This window comes from Peromyscus californicus, unplaced genomic scaffold (assembly GCF_007827085.1).
Source record: "Peromyscus californicus insignis strain IS unplaced genomic scaffold, ASM782708v3 Scaffold_20__1_contigs__length_68692818, whole genome shotgun sequence".
Classification (NCBI taxonomy): domain Eukaryota; kingdom Metazoa; phylum Chordata; class Mammalia; order Rodentia; family Cricetidae; genus Peromyscus; species Peromyscus californicus.
The window spans coordinates 39,231,255-39,245,148 of record NW_026294503.1 but is presented as its reverse complement, the minus strand read 5'-3'; the positions used below and the strand labels follow the sequence as shown (position 1 = coordinate 39,245,148).

The window sequence follows — 13,894 nt, the reverse complement described above, 5'->3', positions numbered from 1 at the left end:
GCCCTTCAGTTTCCCATCTATCCCGCACATCTGGTCTTGCCCTCAACAGCAAGACATCCTTCCGGTTTCCAGATCTGTAGATTCCCAACCTTGCATTCACCTTCATCGCCCTACTTAGGGAGCCCTCTAGACGGTTCTTTGCCCACTACAAAAACTATCACTGACCGTGTGTGTGTGTGTGGTGTGTGTGTGTGTGTGTGTGTGTGTGTGTGTGTGTGTGTGTGTGTGTGTGTGTGTGCGTGCGTGCACGATCTGTACACAGAGTTGGATGTCTTCAGTTCCCAAGTCCTCCCTTAGGGGTGGGACACACTCAGCCTTAGGGACACACATCCTAACCATCAGTTCACGCCATTGCTATGTTGCATCCCCATTCTCAAACCCCTAGGGAGTACACATCTTGCTTCTGTCCTCCATCTCTAGATCCTGCTGGCCAGACTCCGGACACTTTGCCATTCCTTCCTGAGTTTCCTCTCCCATCCCGCCCTCTGCTCATATCCCTATCCACTAGGGCCTGGTTGCAGTGAGAGAGAGCCTCCTCTAGGGGGAGCCTGGCTTCTTCCTGGGGAGCGAGGGTTGGAACTGTGGGCTTAGATGGATATCCTGGGATTCTGTTCCATGTGGCTACATCCTGCCTGCTCACACCCTCCCATGCCCAGATTTACAGGCTAGGAAACTGAGGCACAGAGAAAGGAAGTCATTTAAAAAAAATTCCCAAATGAGCCTAGGTTTCTGGTGGGGCAAAATCTGCTGCATGTGGTAGCCTGATTGTCACACAGAGTCCTGGCCCAGAAGGACCCATGCTGCTTTAATGAGCCCTATAGCCAGATTGTCCTTGCTCCATACACCATGCCGCCTGGAAACAACCTCACATCTCAGAGGTTTATTTCCTGTTCTTACTACAGGGCCCTAACTCCACTGAGCCCCAGTACTCAGACTATGAGAAACCTGGGCACAGGCAGCATCCGTCACCAAGACAGACAAGAATGGGGTTTCCATGTGCTCACTCAGACCATGATTATTTGGCCCACAAGCGGCAAGGTCATGGTGCCTGCATTTCAGTGCTTGTCAGTGGTCGACTACTAACCCCACCTGCTCATAGCCCAGGGGGAGCAACCACACCCAGAAATGCCGGTAGATTTCAATTGGCCATTCAGTGACCAGCAGAGGTGACCACATGGAGCCCACTTGACCATTCACAATAGATCTGCACACCATCAGTCCCGACCTTGGCCTTGAGGTCTTTATGCAGGCATTAGTGTTTGCCCCCTACCCTACTCTCCTTGCCAACCTGCCTCCCTGCCTTTGCTGAACACAGGTTTTATCTACGGGGGAGGGACGTAAAGTAGGTCCTCACAGGGACTCAATTACGCCTCCATTGGAAAGTCTAGCACAATCAATTCAGGGAGCCGGCCGACATCATAACACAGTAATTAGGAACAACTTCCAACCCAGGGCTTCCTTTGAAGATTGTAATTGCAATTAATTAAACATCCTCGCTGCTCCTCAGGATCTGCTCCTGAGGAAACCTGGGGAGGTGGGTCTCACCTCCATTCCTAGCAGCCTGGGAATCAAGGCATGGACCAGTCTCCTTTTAATATAGCGAGGCCTGGAGTCACCTGGAGTAGCTGTAAGGTGGAAGGGGCCCGGCCCCTTGATTCTGCATATGTACCCTGGACTCCTCCCTCATCCCCTTCTCTGCCATTCCCAGAAGGGAAAGGGCCCCCGGGATGCCCTGCCTTGGCTCTGAAAGGTGATATCCCGGATCCTATGACTGCTCTGGGTACTAACTGGGCACCTGCTGTATGCAGTTCCGCCATGTGTGCACCAGGACAGAGATCCTACCATAGCAGGGGGGGGTGCTTCATCCAGGTGTGGAGCCCCCATCAAGTGGGTGCATCCCGAGGATGATCCAGATAAACACCGGGCACCTGGGAGACACTGCTGCACTTGGAGCAGAGGACTGGCTAGACCTTAACATATGGGAACATACAGGGAGCATGAGGGTCTTAGCTCAGCACCCTAGCTCCTTGAAATCTGGGGGTAAAGTGCTACCATTCAAGGCCAAGCTCCATGACCCTAGAAGAGACACTTTTCCCAATTTCTGAAGATAATGGAAAGCTCGTGTGGTTTCTGAAGTGTTTGCTTGTTTGTTTGTTTGTTTGTTTGTGACAGGGTATCACTGTGCAGCCCTAGCTGGCCTGGAACTCACTATGTAAACCAGGCTAATCTTGTACTCACAGAATTCAGCCAGAACCTCTCTGTCTTTTAAGCCCTAGAACTTAAGGCGTGTGCCACTACACCTGACCTTGTTTGAGGCCTTGTGATGGTTAGCTTTGCCAACTTGACACAACCTAGAATCACCTGAGACGAAGGAGGGTCTCAGTGACAGGCTGCCTACACTGGATTGGCCCGTGGCTTGTCTGGCGTGTGGGAGGGCTGTGTGAACTAAGTTCATGGATGTGGGAAGATCCAGCCCACTGTAGGCAGATCTATTCCCTAGGCGGGGGGGGGGGGGGGGGGGGGGGCTGACCATGTAAGAGTGGAGGACTGGGCTGAGCAGAAGCAAGCAAGCAGTCTTCGTGCTCTTTATCCCCCACAAGGACGGACGGCAACCTAGACTTCTTCACTGAACAAACCCTTTCTCCCCTAAGTTACTTTTTGTCAGAATTGTATCGCAGCAGCAGCAGCAGCAGCAGCAGCGGGAAATGGAACTAGGACATGCCTCCTATATTTACGATCCAGACATCATGAGACTTGGAAGGAGGACAGCTGGAGCTGGCATCGGTGCTGGAGAGGAGGGGCCAAGAGTCCCGGAAGATGAAGCCCAAGGAAAGTCATGCCAGTGGCCGTAGCAAAGACAGCACTGGAGTGTTCCCTCGCGTAATGAGGAGAACAGGGGTAGCTCAGGCCAGGAAAGACTGCCCAGGACTTCCTACCTCCACACCCCCATCTGAGACCTCCTAGAGGCTGAAGCTACCTTCACAGCCCCCAACGCCTCTCGGCATACACAGGTGTTTGCCCAGGCTTTACACAAACTTCAGAGGCCCCACTCCACAGCTTTTGGGGACAGAATGCTCCCTGGGGGTACAGGGGAAAGTGGGAGTTTTAGCAGGAGCTGGCCACAGAGTCCCACCCTTGAACTTCTTGCCTGTGGCTCAGCTCCCATCACCCTTCCCAACCTTTCCCACTGTGGACTGGTCTCTAGACAGACAGTGATTAAGTGCTTGGCTTCCTGTCCCCGGGAGCATGGCTCTGCGGCATACCCAATATTTCCCAGCCTTCCTGCCATAGGGCCTGACTCGGGTGGCACAGACTAGTGTCAACTGGTGTGTGGCACTGCCTGGGACATGGGGACACATTCACCAGCAGTCACATTTGAGCCCCTGCAGCGTCTGAACATGTAGCTGTTCTTTCTGAAGCAGCTCATGGAAGCCAGTGGCCTGTAGGTGATGGTGAAGGTAAATGGTATGTCAATTGAGCTAGCCCGGGGGAGAGGCAATCAGGGCACAACCAGCAAGCTGGGAGACGGGGCTTCTGTGACAACCCTAAGCCCAGGGAGCAAACCTTCCCTGAAGATGGTGTTACTGGCCATTCCAATTACCTGATCACCCTATCCCTTCTGCGGTTGAAGCCAGCCTGAGCTCAGGCTCTAGCCTGGTAGAACTCCTGCGGTGGGGGGAGAGGGGCTTTGACCCTTGCTGCCATTCCCTGGGATTGCCCAGCTTTTGCCTACTGTCCCCTCTGCCTTCAGCACCCTTCCCTACCCACAGGGCAAGCTCCTCCTCACCCTTTCATTCTTAGCTGAAGTGCCACCACCCCTCCAAGAGGCTTTCGCATCCTGCTTAAAATAGTTCATACCATTATTTCTCACGTCACACTCCTGCACCTCCTTGTGATGTTTAATTTCCTGTTTGATAACTCATTTGGGGAGTCTTGGTGCCCTATATTCTCGGATTGGACCAAGACTCCATCTCTGAGCTCTTAACCACATGCCTTTGAAAACTATTTTGAAAATAAATTTCCAGAAAAGTGAGGTCAAAAACATGAAAAGCACAACCCCCAAATGTTTGTTATTAAACCATAGTCATCAAATGATTCCATCGGTGCTCTGAGAGAGGAGGCGAGCGCTCCATCCCCCACAGGGCAAGATGACCTGGGGGACTTACTGGCCTAGAGGACTCCTCAGTATGAGAGGAAGGCAGTGATTAAGCGTTTGGCTTCCTGTCCCTGGGAGCATGGCTCTGAGGCACATTTTCTCAAAAGCCAGAGGGCAACGCCTCCAGTGGCCTACAGTGTAATGTGCTTTACATCTGGCCCCCTTCCCTACCAGTTGGCTTCCTTGATGCCCTGCCTGCGTTCAGAGGATGACCTCCAAATCTAGATGCTGGTTTTAAGGAGCCGGAACAGCTAATCTGCCATACGAACAGATAAACACACTAGCACAGAGTCAAGATGGATGCTGCCCCATTAGCAATCAAATGCCGGGGAGTGTTACAATGACTCCATTGGACAGCTCTGTGGAGTTGAAGAGATGCCCGAGGTCAAATGGAGCCTAGAGCAGAGGCTGTAGTCCAGGCCAGTGCAGTAGAGGAGAGGAAGAGATGCCCTCCTCCACAGCCCCAGGCTGTCTCTGGAACTGTGCCTCCTCCCCACCCCTCCTCCTCCCCTAAAGTGAACATTCCCTCGTCTAAGTTAACTCTTCTGCCAGCATTTGGGAAATTTCTCCCCAGCGCTGGGAAATTATAAATAACTCCTGGATTAGAAGAAACAAACAAAAGCACAAGCAAAATCTGAGTCCAGATGCTCTTGTGTGGGAACGGGCCTCCAGTCCACCAGCCCCCCTTACACCGGGAACCCAAAGCCTCCCAAGCAAGAGCGAGCCTGGTCATCTCACTCAAGGCCGCTCAGCCATACTGCTTGATGCCCTCACAACTTAGAGAAGCCGCCAGGGCGAGGCAGTCCTTCCCTGCAGCCCACTTATTATTCACACAGACTCCTGCCTGGAGTTTATAACCTAGAAAGGGACAAGTTGACAGCCCTGGTCGTCTGTGCCCCATTCCAGGAAATCCTCTCAGATTTTCAAGGGAGGTAGAGGGGATAGAGAGGAAGGCAGGATGGAGGCTGTCAGAACTCCTTCTTGACACTGCCTCTCACATACTCTCCACGTCCTGTGCATCTCTAGCAGCTGTCATGGAAACCAGCGACGCTGTGACTCTTGGAGTGAGGCAAAGGACAGCCAGCATCCAGCTACTCCTTGGAGGCCAGGCTGCCCTCGCCTTCCTATCTGCCAGGTGAGGTCATAACTACCCATCCTGGTGCTGCATGGGAGTGCCAACACAGGGGTGGAGGGCCTGATCTTCCACCTTCCCCGGCTCTTCTCCCTCTCACAGCCTGCCTGGGTCACCTTTTCCATCTGGCTCGCAGACTCACTAGACGGTTGAGTTCGTGCAGGCATCTTGTCCCGCGCGCCCCTTCCCCGGCTTCCCTGGCGCAAGGTGCAGGGCAAGGAGACACACGAGAGGCAGAGGCTTTATTCGCTGTCGCGGCCGAGGGCGCGCCAAGCAGGACGGCCAGCCTCGGGTGGGAAGGCGCCAACAGGCGCCAGCAGCACCAAGCCAGGGGGGCGGCCCGCACCGGCGTAGCTCAGCGCCAGGCGCTCCAGACGTCGCTTGCGCTCGGCCGCCTGCGCCGTGGCGTGCAGGGGTCGCAGCAGCGCGGGGGGCGGCGCACCGGGGCCGCGCAGCAGAAAGTCGAAGCCCGCGCGGTCCCGCGGGTCGTAGAAGAGCGGTCCGGTGGCCGGATCGGGCCCCGGCGGCCAGGCGAACGGGAAGGGCAGGGTGAAGTCCTCGGTGAGCACGCGGATGGCGAAGTCGTCCTCCTTGCCCAGCGCGCGGTAGGCGCGCCCGATGCCGCGGAAATGCGCCTCCCAGAGCTGCGCGTCGCCGCCGTAGATGTCGGGGAAGCGCGGCGCGGGGGGTGCAGCGGGACCTGCAGCGGGCGCGACAGTCAGCGGGGGGCCCCCACGCTCGTCTCCGCGCGGGGAGGCTAGGGGCGCAAAGCACTGGCACACGGAAGGAGAGGCCACCCGGACAGAAGAACCAGGTGAGGGCCACTCGGGAGTGAGAGCTGGGGCCCCCTCAACACCAAGGACAGCGCCTGCGAGGCTGAGCCGAGGCTCTGAAGCCCAGATGGGACCAAGATGGCCTGCCTCTATCCCTGACCCTTTTCCTACCTCCTTGGTCACCTCTCCCTCCAAAGGGGAAGTTGTCCACTTTGCTGAGGGACAGCATCAACAGGCTGTGGAGGCCAGCAAGGTCCTGAGAGTATGAAAAAAGTCAGACCCCTGGGAAGAAAGTTCGAGATGGGAAGGGGGGCAGAAAGTTCGAGATGGGAAGGGGGCTAATTTGGCCAGAAAGCTCAAGATGGCAGGATTCACCCAGCAGGTGGTGGGCAGGCAGCAGCTGGAGCAGAAGGTGACCGAATCACTCAGTAGAAACCATCCTGGCTGCTGTGGATACAGTAGACTATGGATGGGCCTGGCCTGGGGTCTTCAGCTTGGTTCCCATGAGGAGGAAGTAAGGGTAAATAAAGATAGTGGAGCACTCAGTCGGAGAGATGGAGTGCAGGAGCCTGGCATGGCAGCAGATGCTGAGGCCCCAAGATAAGGACCAGTCCTCGGAGTTGGAGGACTCGGGCTTTCAGGTATGTGGGTTCCCACAATGCAATGGGGGGTCAACATTTCATCTTTGCTACAGGCGAAGGTCTAAGAACAGGAAAGTCATTCAAGAGGACTACAGTAAACCCCCTAAATGCCACACCCAAGTTGCCCAGGGACCTCTTGGTTATAATTCTTACATAGTACACTTACTGAGCACCTGCTGTATGCAGTCAGGCTCTGGACTAGACACTGTCTGCAGCCATGAGCCAGACAACTAAACCTGTTCTTCCACCGTCAGATAAGCAAATGCCTTCTTGGGCAGCACTAGGGGTGTTATGCCAGGAGGAGAGATAAAGTGGAAGTGACCCTCCTAGCCTGCAGACGGCTGCACCCTCCGTCTACAGCTCAGAGGGCTAATGAGGTCCCTGCAGCCTGTCCTGTCTCCCTGGCCGTCTTCTGAGGTCCCTGTCTTACTGCTCAGTACCAGGGTGGGCTGCAGCCACAGAAGGGGCCGTGGGAATTCCTCTGAGGTGTTGGTGGAGAAATGCTTTGGAGAAGAGAGGGGCCGCAGGCGGGCCCTGGGAGAGGAGACAGTGACCCCATCACAGTCCTGGGCACGGATAGGACGATTTTTTATCAGACGGGCGTTGTTCCAGATGACTACAGCCTCTAGAGGTGGGGGTAGGGAGGGCAGTAGCAGGAGAGCAGTAAGGCAGCAGCCTCTGGTCTAGGTGAAGGCATCTGGAGCCAGGACAGCAGTGAGAAGAGCCCTGCTTCTGACGGTGTCTCGAAGCTGGTTTGTGTGGAGATGTGGGACTGGGAGCTCTGTGGAAAAGGGAAACTCCAAGGCCAGCAAAAGAGAAGCTGCTGAGGCCAGGGAATGGAGACTTTGATTGGGGGCAGGTTGAAACTTTCAGATGGGCCAGTGCGGAGCGTAGTCTCTGGCTGGAGACAGACTTGGGGATGTAGCGTTTAGAGCCAAAAGAGTGGATAAAATCACCAGGGGAGGGAGAGAGAAAAGAGGGGAGAGGAGGGGAGGGAAGGAGAGGGAAAACGGGAGGGGACGGGAGAGGAGAGGGAAGGGGAGGAGAGGGGAGGGGAGGGGAGGGGAGAGGTGATCCAGAACCAAGCCTGGGGCTATCTGTCCTTGACAGGTCAGGGAGAGGAGAAGCCAGTGAGGGGACCCAGAAGGAGACAGTGATGTAGGAACAGTGTAGGAGATTCTGGAAGCCAGAGAGGGGCTGAGTCACGTGCTGCCCGTGGGTCACAATCAAATGAGGCCTGAGAGCTGGCCTCAGATTTAGCAGCACCGAGGTCATGGGTGACCTTGACCTGAGTTGCTTCAGGGAAGTGCAGAAATTAAGCTTGATTAGAGTGGGTTCAAGAGCAAACGGGAGAGAAAGATTTGGAGGCAGCAAGGATCCGTGACCTTCCAGCTGAGTTTTGTTATAAATGAGGAGCAGAGACATGGGGCCGTCACTACCAGGGAAGTGAGGTTGGGAGAGAGAACACAGAGACACCCACCTCTGCGGTAACGGCTGAGGAAAATCGGAGGTGGGGGGGAGGCTTGGCCACCCACCTCTGAGGAAAGCCTGAGGTGCCAGGGCAGCGTGGGGTGGGGCTGAGCAAGAGAGAAGGGCGGGCAGCTGGCCTTGGCTGGGAGTGGACAAGGTGAGCAGAGCCAGGTATCAGTGCCTGAGCCCTCCTGTGATGGCTTCAGTGTCATGAGGAAAGAGGTTCACAGCCAGCAGCTGTACCGAGGAGGGGCACAGGGAGAGAAGACGCCTGGCCGTTGCTTAGGACAGAGGCCAGGCAACCAAGGAAGTAGCCAGGGGCCTGGCCTGCTGGAGGCACCCTGCGGGCAGCTGGTAAGAGGGTGAAGACCTGCTTCCTGCCAGCTCCGTGGACACAGGCAAGGGTGGGATAGCATTGGGGAGGGGGTTTTCCAAGAAGGACAGGAGAAAGAGAGGGCTGGGTGGGAGGGAGGGGAGGGAGCAAGCCTGGGACTGCAGGGAGGAGGTTTAAAAACAGAGAGTGGGGTTCCTCCAAGTGGAGCAGGAGCTTCCTGGAGGGAGCAGGACGGAGAAGAATCCCAAGATGGGTGGATACAGAGGAGCCGTAGTCTGCATGCTGACCAGGCCTTGACTAGACGGGACACACACACACACACACACACACACACACACACACACACACACACACACACACACACGACACGCTGCTAGGAGCAGATGAATCCAGAGGCTTGAACCAGTCAGCGGGATAACAGGATAAGAGTCCGCAAACAGAGAGGGTGGTTGGTGTCCCCACAGGGGTGGAGGGCTGAGGTCCTGGGCTCCTAGAGGGTTTTAAGGAGGTGTGGCCAGAACAAAGAAGGCCCTGTGTCTTCTCCAGGAGGGCTCTTAGGGCAAAGGCAAGCTGGGGAGCTGGACGGAACTCTGAGGAAGAGACTGGGTGAGCCCCACCCCCACTTTCTGGAAGACAGCTGGACCACCGTTCCCTGTTCCCACATTCTCAGACACCGCCCCCACACACACACACACACACACCTCACCACTCATCTTTCCCACATGTCTCACCTGGAGTGGTGATAGAGGGCGGGGGCAGACCAGTGGGGCTGAGGTCCCCAGAGCAAGGGGAAGCCATGTCAGAAGCTGGGGTCCCACTTTTGTTTACTTGGCTCCCCAGGAGACTGGGAGGAGCCTTCTGGAAGACAGAACCTTGCATTTAAAGGGGCCCCATCTGGAAGGGGGCTGGGGCCCAAGGGCGGGGTTCATGGGAGTCAGAAAGTGCCTGCACATCCTGTCTTGTTTCAGCTCAATCTGGTGTTCACATCCCAGCCTGCGCCCACAAGGCTGCTGAGAACTTGGTTCTCTTCAGTCAGACTCGGCTGCCATGGGCACCCTAGGAGTGTCCCCAGAGCCCAGAAGCCTAATCATCAGCTCCCATCTTCAGCAACTCTAGATTTGAGCCAGACTAAGTGTCTGGTCTCAAAAAGCCTCTGTGGACCTGTGTCGTCCCCCCACCCCACCCCACCCCCAGTGGACACAGCACTGGTAGAAGGATCAAGGATGTGGAGCTGCAAAGGCAAGAAACTAGCAGGAACTGCTGTGGGCAGCAGGGCTCCCTGGCATCAGGAACACTGCGCACTGTGGTCTAGCCTCTCCGTGGTACCACCCAAACATTCATGGTCCAGGCTAGCCACAATTCCTGAAAGAGGCTGGAATGTGCCACTTCCCTGCACCTATGCCTGCAGGCTGTAAGGAGGCCCAGAAGCCAAAACGACTTCAGAAAAAGTGAAGGCCCATGCTTGTGGCTGGGTCTGGGGCCTGGGGAAGAGAAGACCCAACCTCCAGCCATCATGTGAGCAAGCTCACTGCCGGGGCCTGTTTGGTACCTGGCCACACTGATTGGTACAGCAGCATGGCAGTGGGAGAATGGGGCCACCTTCATGGAAGAGTCACCTATCCATCATCCTTCCAAAACACACACACACACACACACACACACACACACACACACACACACACACGTGCATCTTCACATCTCCTGCAGGACTTTGCCAACCTCTGCAGGGCAAGCACACTCTTGTCCTTCAATACCACTCTCTGTCCCCTTCCAAGAAGCCCTCCTGGTCTGCTCTGTACCCCCAAGCACACAGAGCCTTCATGGGAAGTCACCTGTCCAAACTGGTCCCTCTCTTGACTTCTGTGGCTTCATAAGGAGTCCTGATAAAGGAGTGTGTCTTGCCCCAGGCAGCTCACACTAAGACCATCCCCTTCCCTCTGCTCAGTCATGGTGGGATGGCTGAAGTTCAGGTCCCCAAACAGCCACAGCCCACCTCCCCACACCCTCAGATTTGGCACCACAAAGGCTGGGCTCAGAGTGAGACCCTCACTCACCCTGTCATTTCCTGAGCCTCTATTTTCCTCTCTGTAAAATGTGCCTAGAAACAGTCTACTTACGGTTAACCAAGAAGATAGGCAGACTTTCGAGACAAGGGTGGAATGCAACTCTCACAACTTCCTGGCCAGCCCTGATACTCTACCTCAACAGAGCTTTGGTTCTGTGTCCCATGCATATGATCCCCACACATAAGCTGACACCCTCAATTCCACACCAGTGAGACTCCCTGTCCGTCTTCCGAAGCCACGGGCCAGCAGCCTCCATCCTTCTTCAGCCTTGGCATCCACATCCTGCTCCCCATTGTGGGGGGGTCTACCGACTTCAGATATGTTGTAGGAGTGAGAACAGCCACGTTGTCTGTGGTGGCAGCTCTTCTCACTGAGGGTCTTTGAGGGGGGGCGGCCACACGTCTGAGGCGTCAGCTTTCCTCCTTGTTAAAAGCTGGATGGTATTCCTCTGGGTGCCTAGTCATGTGCCCCCCATCCATCCAGTCATAGACAGACACAGGTCGCTCCCACACCCTGGCCTTGCGGCTGCCTCGGCAAACAAGGAGTGATACCTCCTGAGATCCTAATCTTGATGCTTTTGGATGTGTGCCCAGAAGGGCGATTACTAAATCATATGGCAATGCTATTTTTAATTTTCTGAGGAACCTCCATACTGTTTTCTCTACTGGCGGCGCCATATCCCACTTCACCCACAGGGCAGGAGCACTCCCCTCCCCCGCACTCCCCTCCTCCAGTCTTGCTTTCCGACAGTCTGTCCTGATAGGTGAGAAGTGACAGCTCACGGTGGCGCTGAAGGCCCTGCCTGGGTTTCCGGTGATGGAGGCACCTGTTTGTGTACCTGCTAACCAGGTCTCTGTCCACTCTGGAGAATGTCACCCCGTCCCACCTTGCCCTTTTGTTGGGGGTTGATCTGTCTGCTGATGAGTTGAGTATTTTCTTTTTCTGTTTGGCTGTATCTCTCTACCAGAGAGGCAGTTGCCAGCACCTTCCCCTGGCTGAGGAGAGCTGCCTTTTTGGTTTGGTTGGTTGGTTGGTTGGTTGGGTTTTTTTCGAGACAGGGTTTCTCTGTGTAGCTTTGGTGCCTGTCCTGGATCTCGCGCTGTAGATCAGGCTGGCCTCGAACTCACAGAGCTCCACCTGGCTCTGCCTCCTGAGTTCTGGGATTAAAGGTGTGGGCCACCGCCGCCTGATGCCTTTTTGTTTTGCTGTTTCCTGTGCTTTCCTGGGTTTTCTGCTTGGACACTGCCTCCCCATCCATCTCCACTCTTTTCACCTGGGCTTCTGGTGTCACATCCAGGGAGACCAATGTCAAGCCACCTGCACCCCCCCCCCCAGGTTTTCGTCTACATGTTTTCCCAGCCTGAGGCTGATGTCTCCAGAGGGTGTGAGGAGTCGCACTGTATTGCTGAAAAGAGAGGTGCAGGTGCATGCCTGCGCCCTCCATCAACGTCAACAACACAGCTACCCCCTCCATCTCCCACTATGCCCAACACACTTCGAGGAGCTGCAGCCCTAGAACTCAGAGATGCCAGGACTGGGGCATCCAGGAAGAGATAAAGTATACTGTGTTTCCTTAGGAAGGGGGCAAATTCCAGCGCCCCCCTCCATGTTGCAGGAGGAAAAAACCTGCACTGTTGGAACACTGAGGGCTGAGGAAAGGCAGAGGAGGGACCTGGGAACAGCCAGGGGCTGCCCTATGTGGATCAGGTCCCTCTGCTAGGGGAGCCAGTATGGAAGGGTTTGGTAGTGGGGTCCAAGAAAAAACCAACCCAAGTCCACCCTGAGGCGGTAAGACGCTCGACTCCCAGTCCATAACGCCCCCACTGCTGTTGGGTTGGAGGAGGATGCTATAGGGAAGCAGCTCACTCCACGGGCTCCAGGGCTGCCAGCAGACTCAGTGGGGTCCCAGCCTTCACATCCCCTCCTCACACTCCCCCTACCACAGCCCTCTGACCACAGTCCTGTCTGTGACCACAGCGCGCCACCTACTGGCTACATGTGGAAGCTGGGAAGCCCAGCAGGTGAGACACTGAGGCAGGATGAGGAGGCTAATAACCAGGAAAAGAGGGCACCAGATGGCCATGGGGCCTCATCCCCACAATGGACGTATCTGCATCCTGCTTCTGCCACTGACAGTTGTGTGGCCTTAACCAATTTATGGCCCCCTCTGACTTTCGTACAGTGGGCACATCTGACCTTTGGGTAACAAGAGGAAGAAACAGCTCCCACTAGACAGCGAGCCTGTGTCTGGCAGAAGCTGGTAGTGCTCACAGGCAGACCAACACAAGCATGGCACAACCAGGAGCCTGGCTGAATTCAGGTTCTCGTGCACACCATGGATGCTTGTGACTTAACGCAAAGTTGCCAGTACATAGTTTTCCATCCACACGGGTGTAGTGTGCAGTAATGATCCTAGCAGCACAGAGGACAGTGACATGGCCACAAAACCAGGACAGGATCGTGTGGGGGCTTGAGATAATCTGTTTTTCTGTGGCTTTATTTAGCAACCAACACACAAAATTCCTAAAAATTCAGGAATCCCCCACAAAGTCTGTTTGGTTGGCTCCCGCACACCCATGGTCAAGGGTCCCACACAAAATCTTTATCAGGGCCCTTAGAGCCACCACATGCTTGTAGAAGCCACAGAAGCAGCTGTGCTGTGGCCGCCCTTGTGAATGGGTAGGTGTGAGCCTCCTTACCATGTAAAGGGGTTTCAGGACCTCCAGCAAACATTGGGTCCCAACTCTGCTGCTGAGACAGAACACATGGCCTGGGGGCTCATGACCATCAGAAAGTCTGCACCAAGCACCGCCTCCCTTGAGGACTGGTTTCCTACTTTGCATCTCACACTTTGGAGGGGTCAGGAACCCCCAACACTGAGCACTGTAACTCAGCACCATCAGCCATCTCTGGCAGACTGTTGTTGGACTGAGGTGGTGACTACAGTTTGGCACCAGAACCAAGATGCCCCTAGCCTGCCCAGGCACTGTGCTGGAGTACTCTGTCCTCTCATTGAGCCTCAAAGCATCCCAGGAGCTGGGTAGATGTGCTCCCATTTCACAGGTGGAGAGACTGAAGCATGGAGAAGTTGGGCCTCGGGGTCACTGAGCCTCAGGGTCAGTAAAAGGTAGGCTGAGGCAGTTTGCCCCGTCCTTTACTTGGAACCTCAGGCTGGCCTCACTCCAAGAGCCGTGAGGGACAGTGGTTGGTGGGGGGCAGAGTTTGTGCAGTAGCACCCAGATGGGAGAGTACAGTACCTCTTGTGCTCAGCTGGAGCCCTCAAGAGCAGTCACAGCCCCAGCCTAGGCCCTGCTATCGCCAC

At 55.5% G+C, this 13,894-nt stretch overlaps 2 protein-coding genes across 2 annotated transcripts in view; one reads left to right on the top strand and one right to left on the bottom strand.

The window, feature by feature from the left end:
- Positions 1-4,827: 4,827 nt before the first annotated feature.
- The window catches only part of LOC128116598 (maestro heat-like repeat family member 5), an 80,851-nt gene continuing 71,784 nt past the window's right edge, over positions 4,828-13,894 (top strand). The window contains exon 1 of the mRNA XM_052747998.1: positions 4,828-5,291. Coding sequence (XP_052603958.1) covers positions 5,191-5,291 — 101 coding nt within the window. The 5' untranslated portion in view covers positions 4,828-5,190. The remainder of the gene's footprint in view (positions 5,292-13,894) is intronic.
- Positions 5,512-13,071, bottom strand: CUNH8orf90 (chromosome unknown C8orf90 homolog). The gene is made up of 2 exons (XM_052747999.1): positions 9,238-13,071; positions 5,512-5,988 (listed from the first exon to the last, which is right to left on the bottom strand). The coding sequence occupies exons 1-2, from the start codon at positions 9,383-9,385 to the stop codon at positions 5,531-5,533; spliced, it is 606 nt and encodes a 201-aa protein (XP_052603959.1). The 5' UTR covers positions 9,386-13,071; the 3' UTR covers positions 5,512-5,530.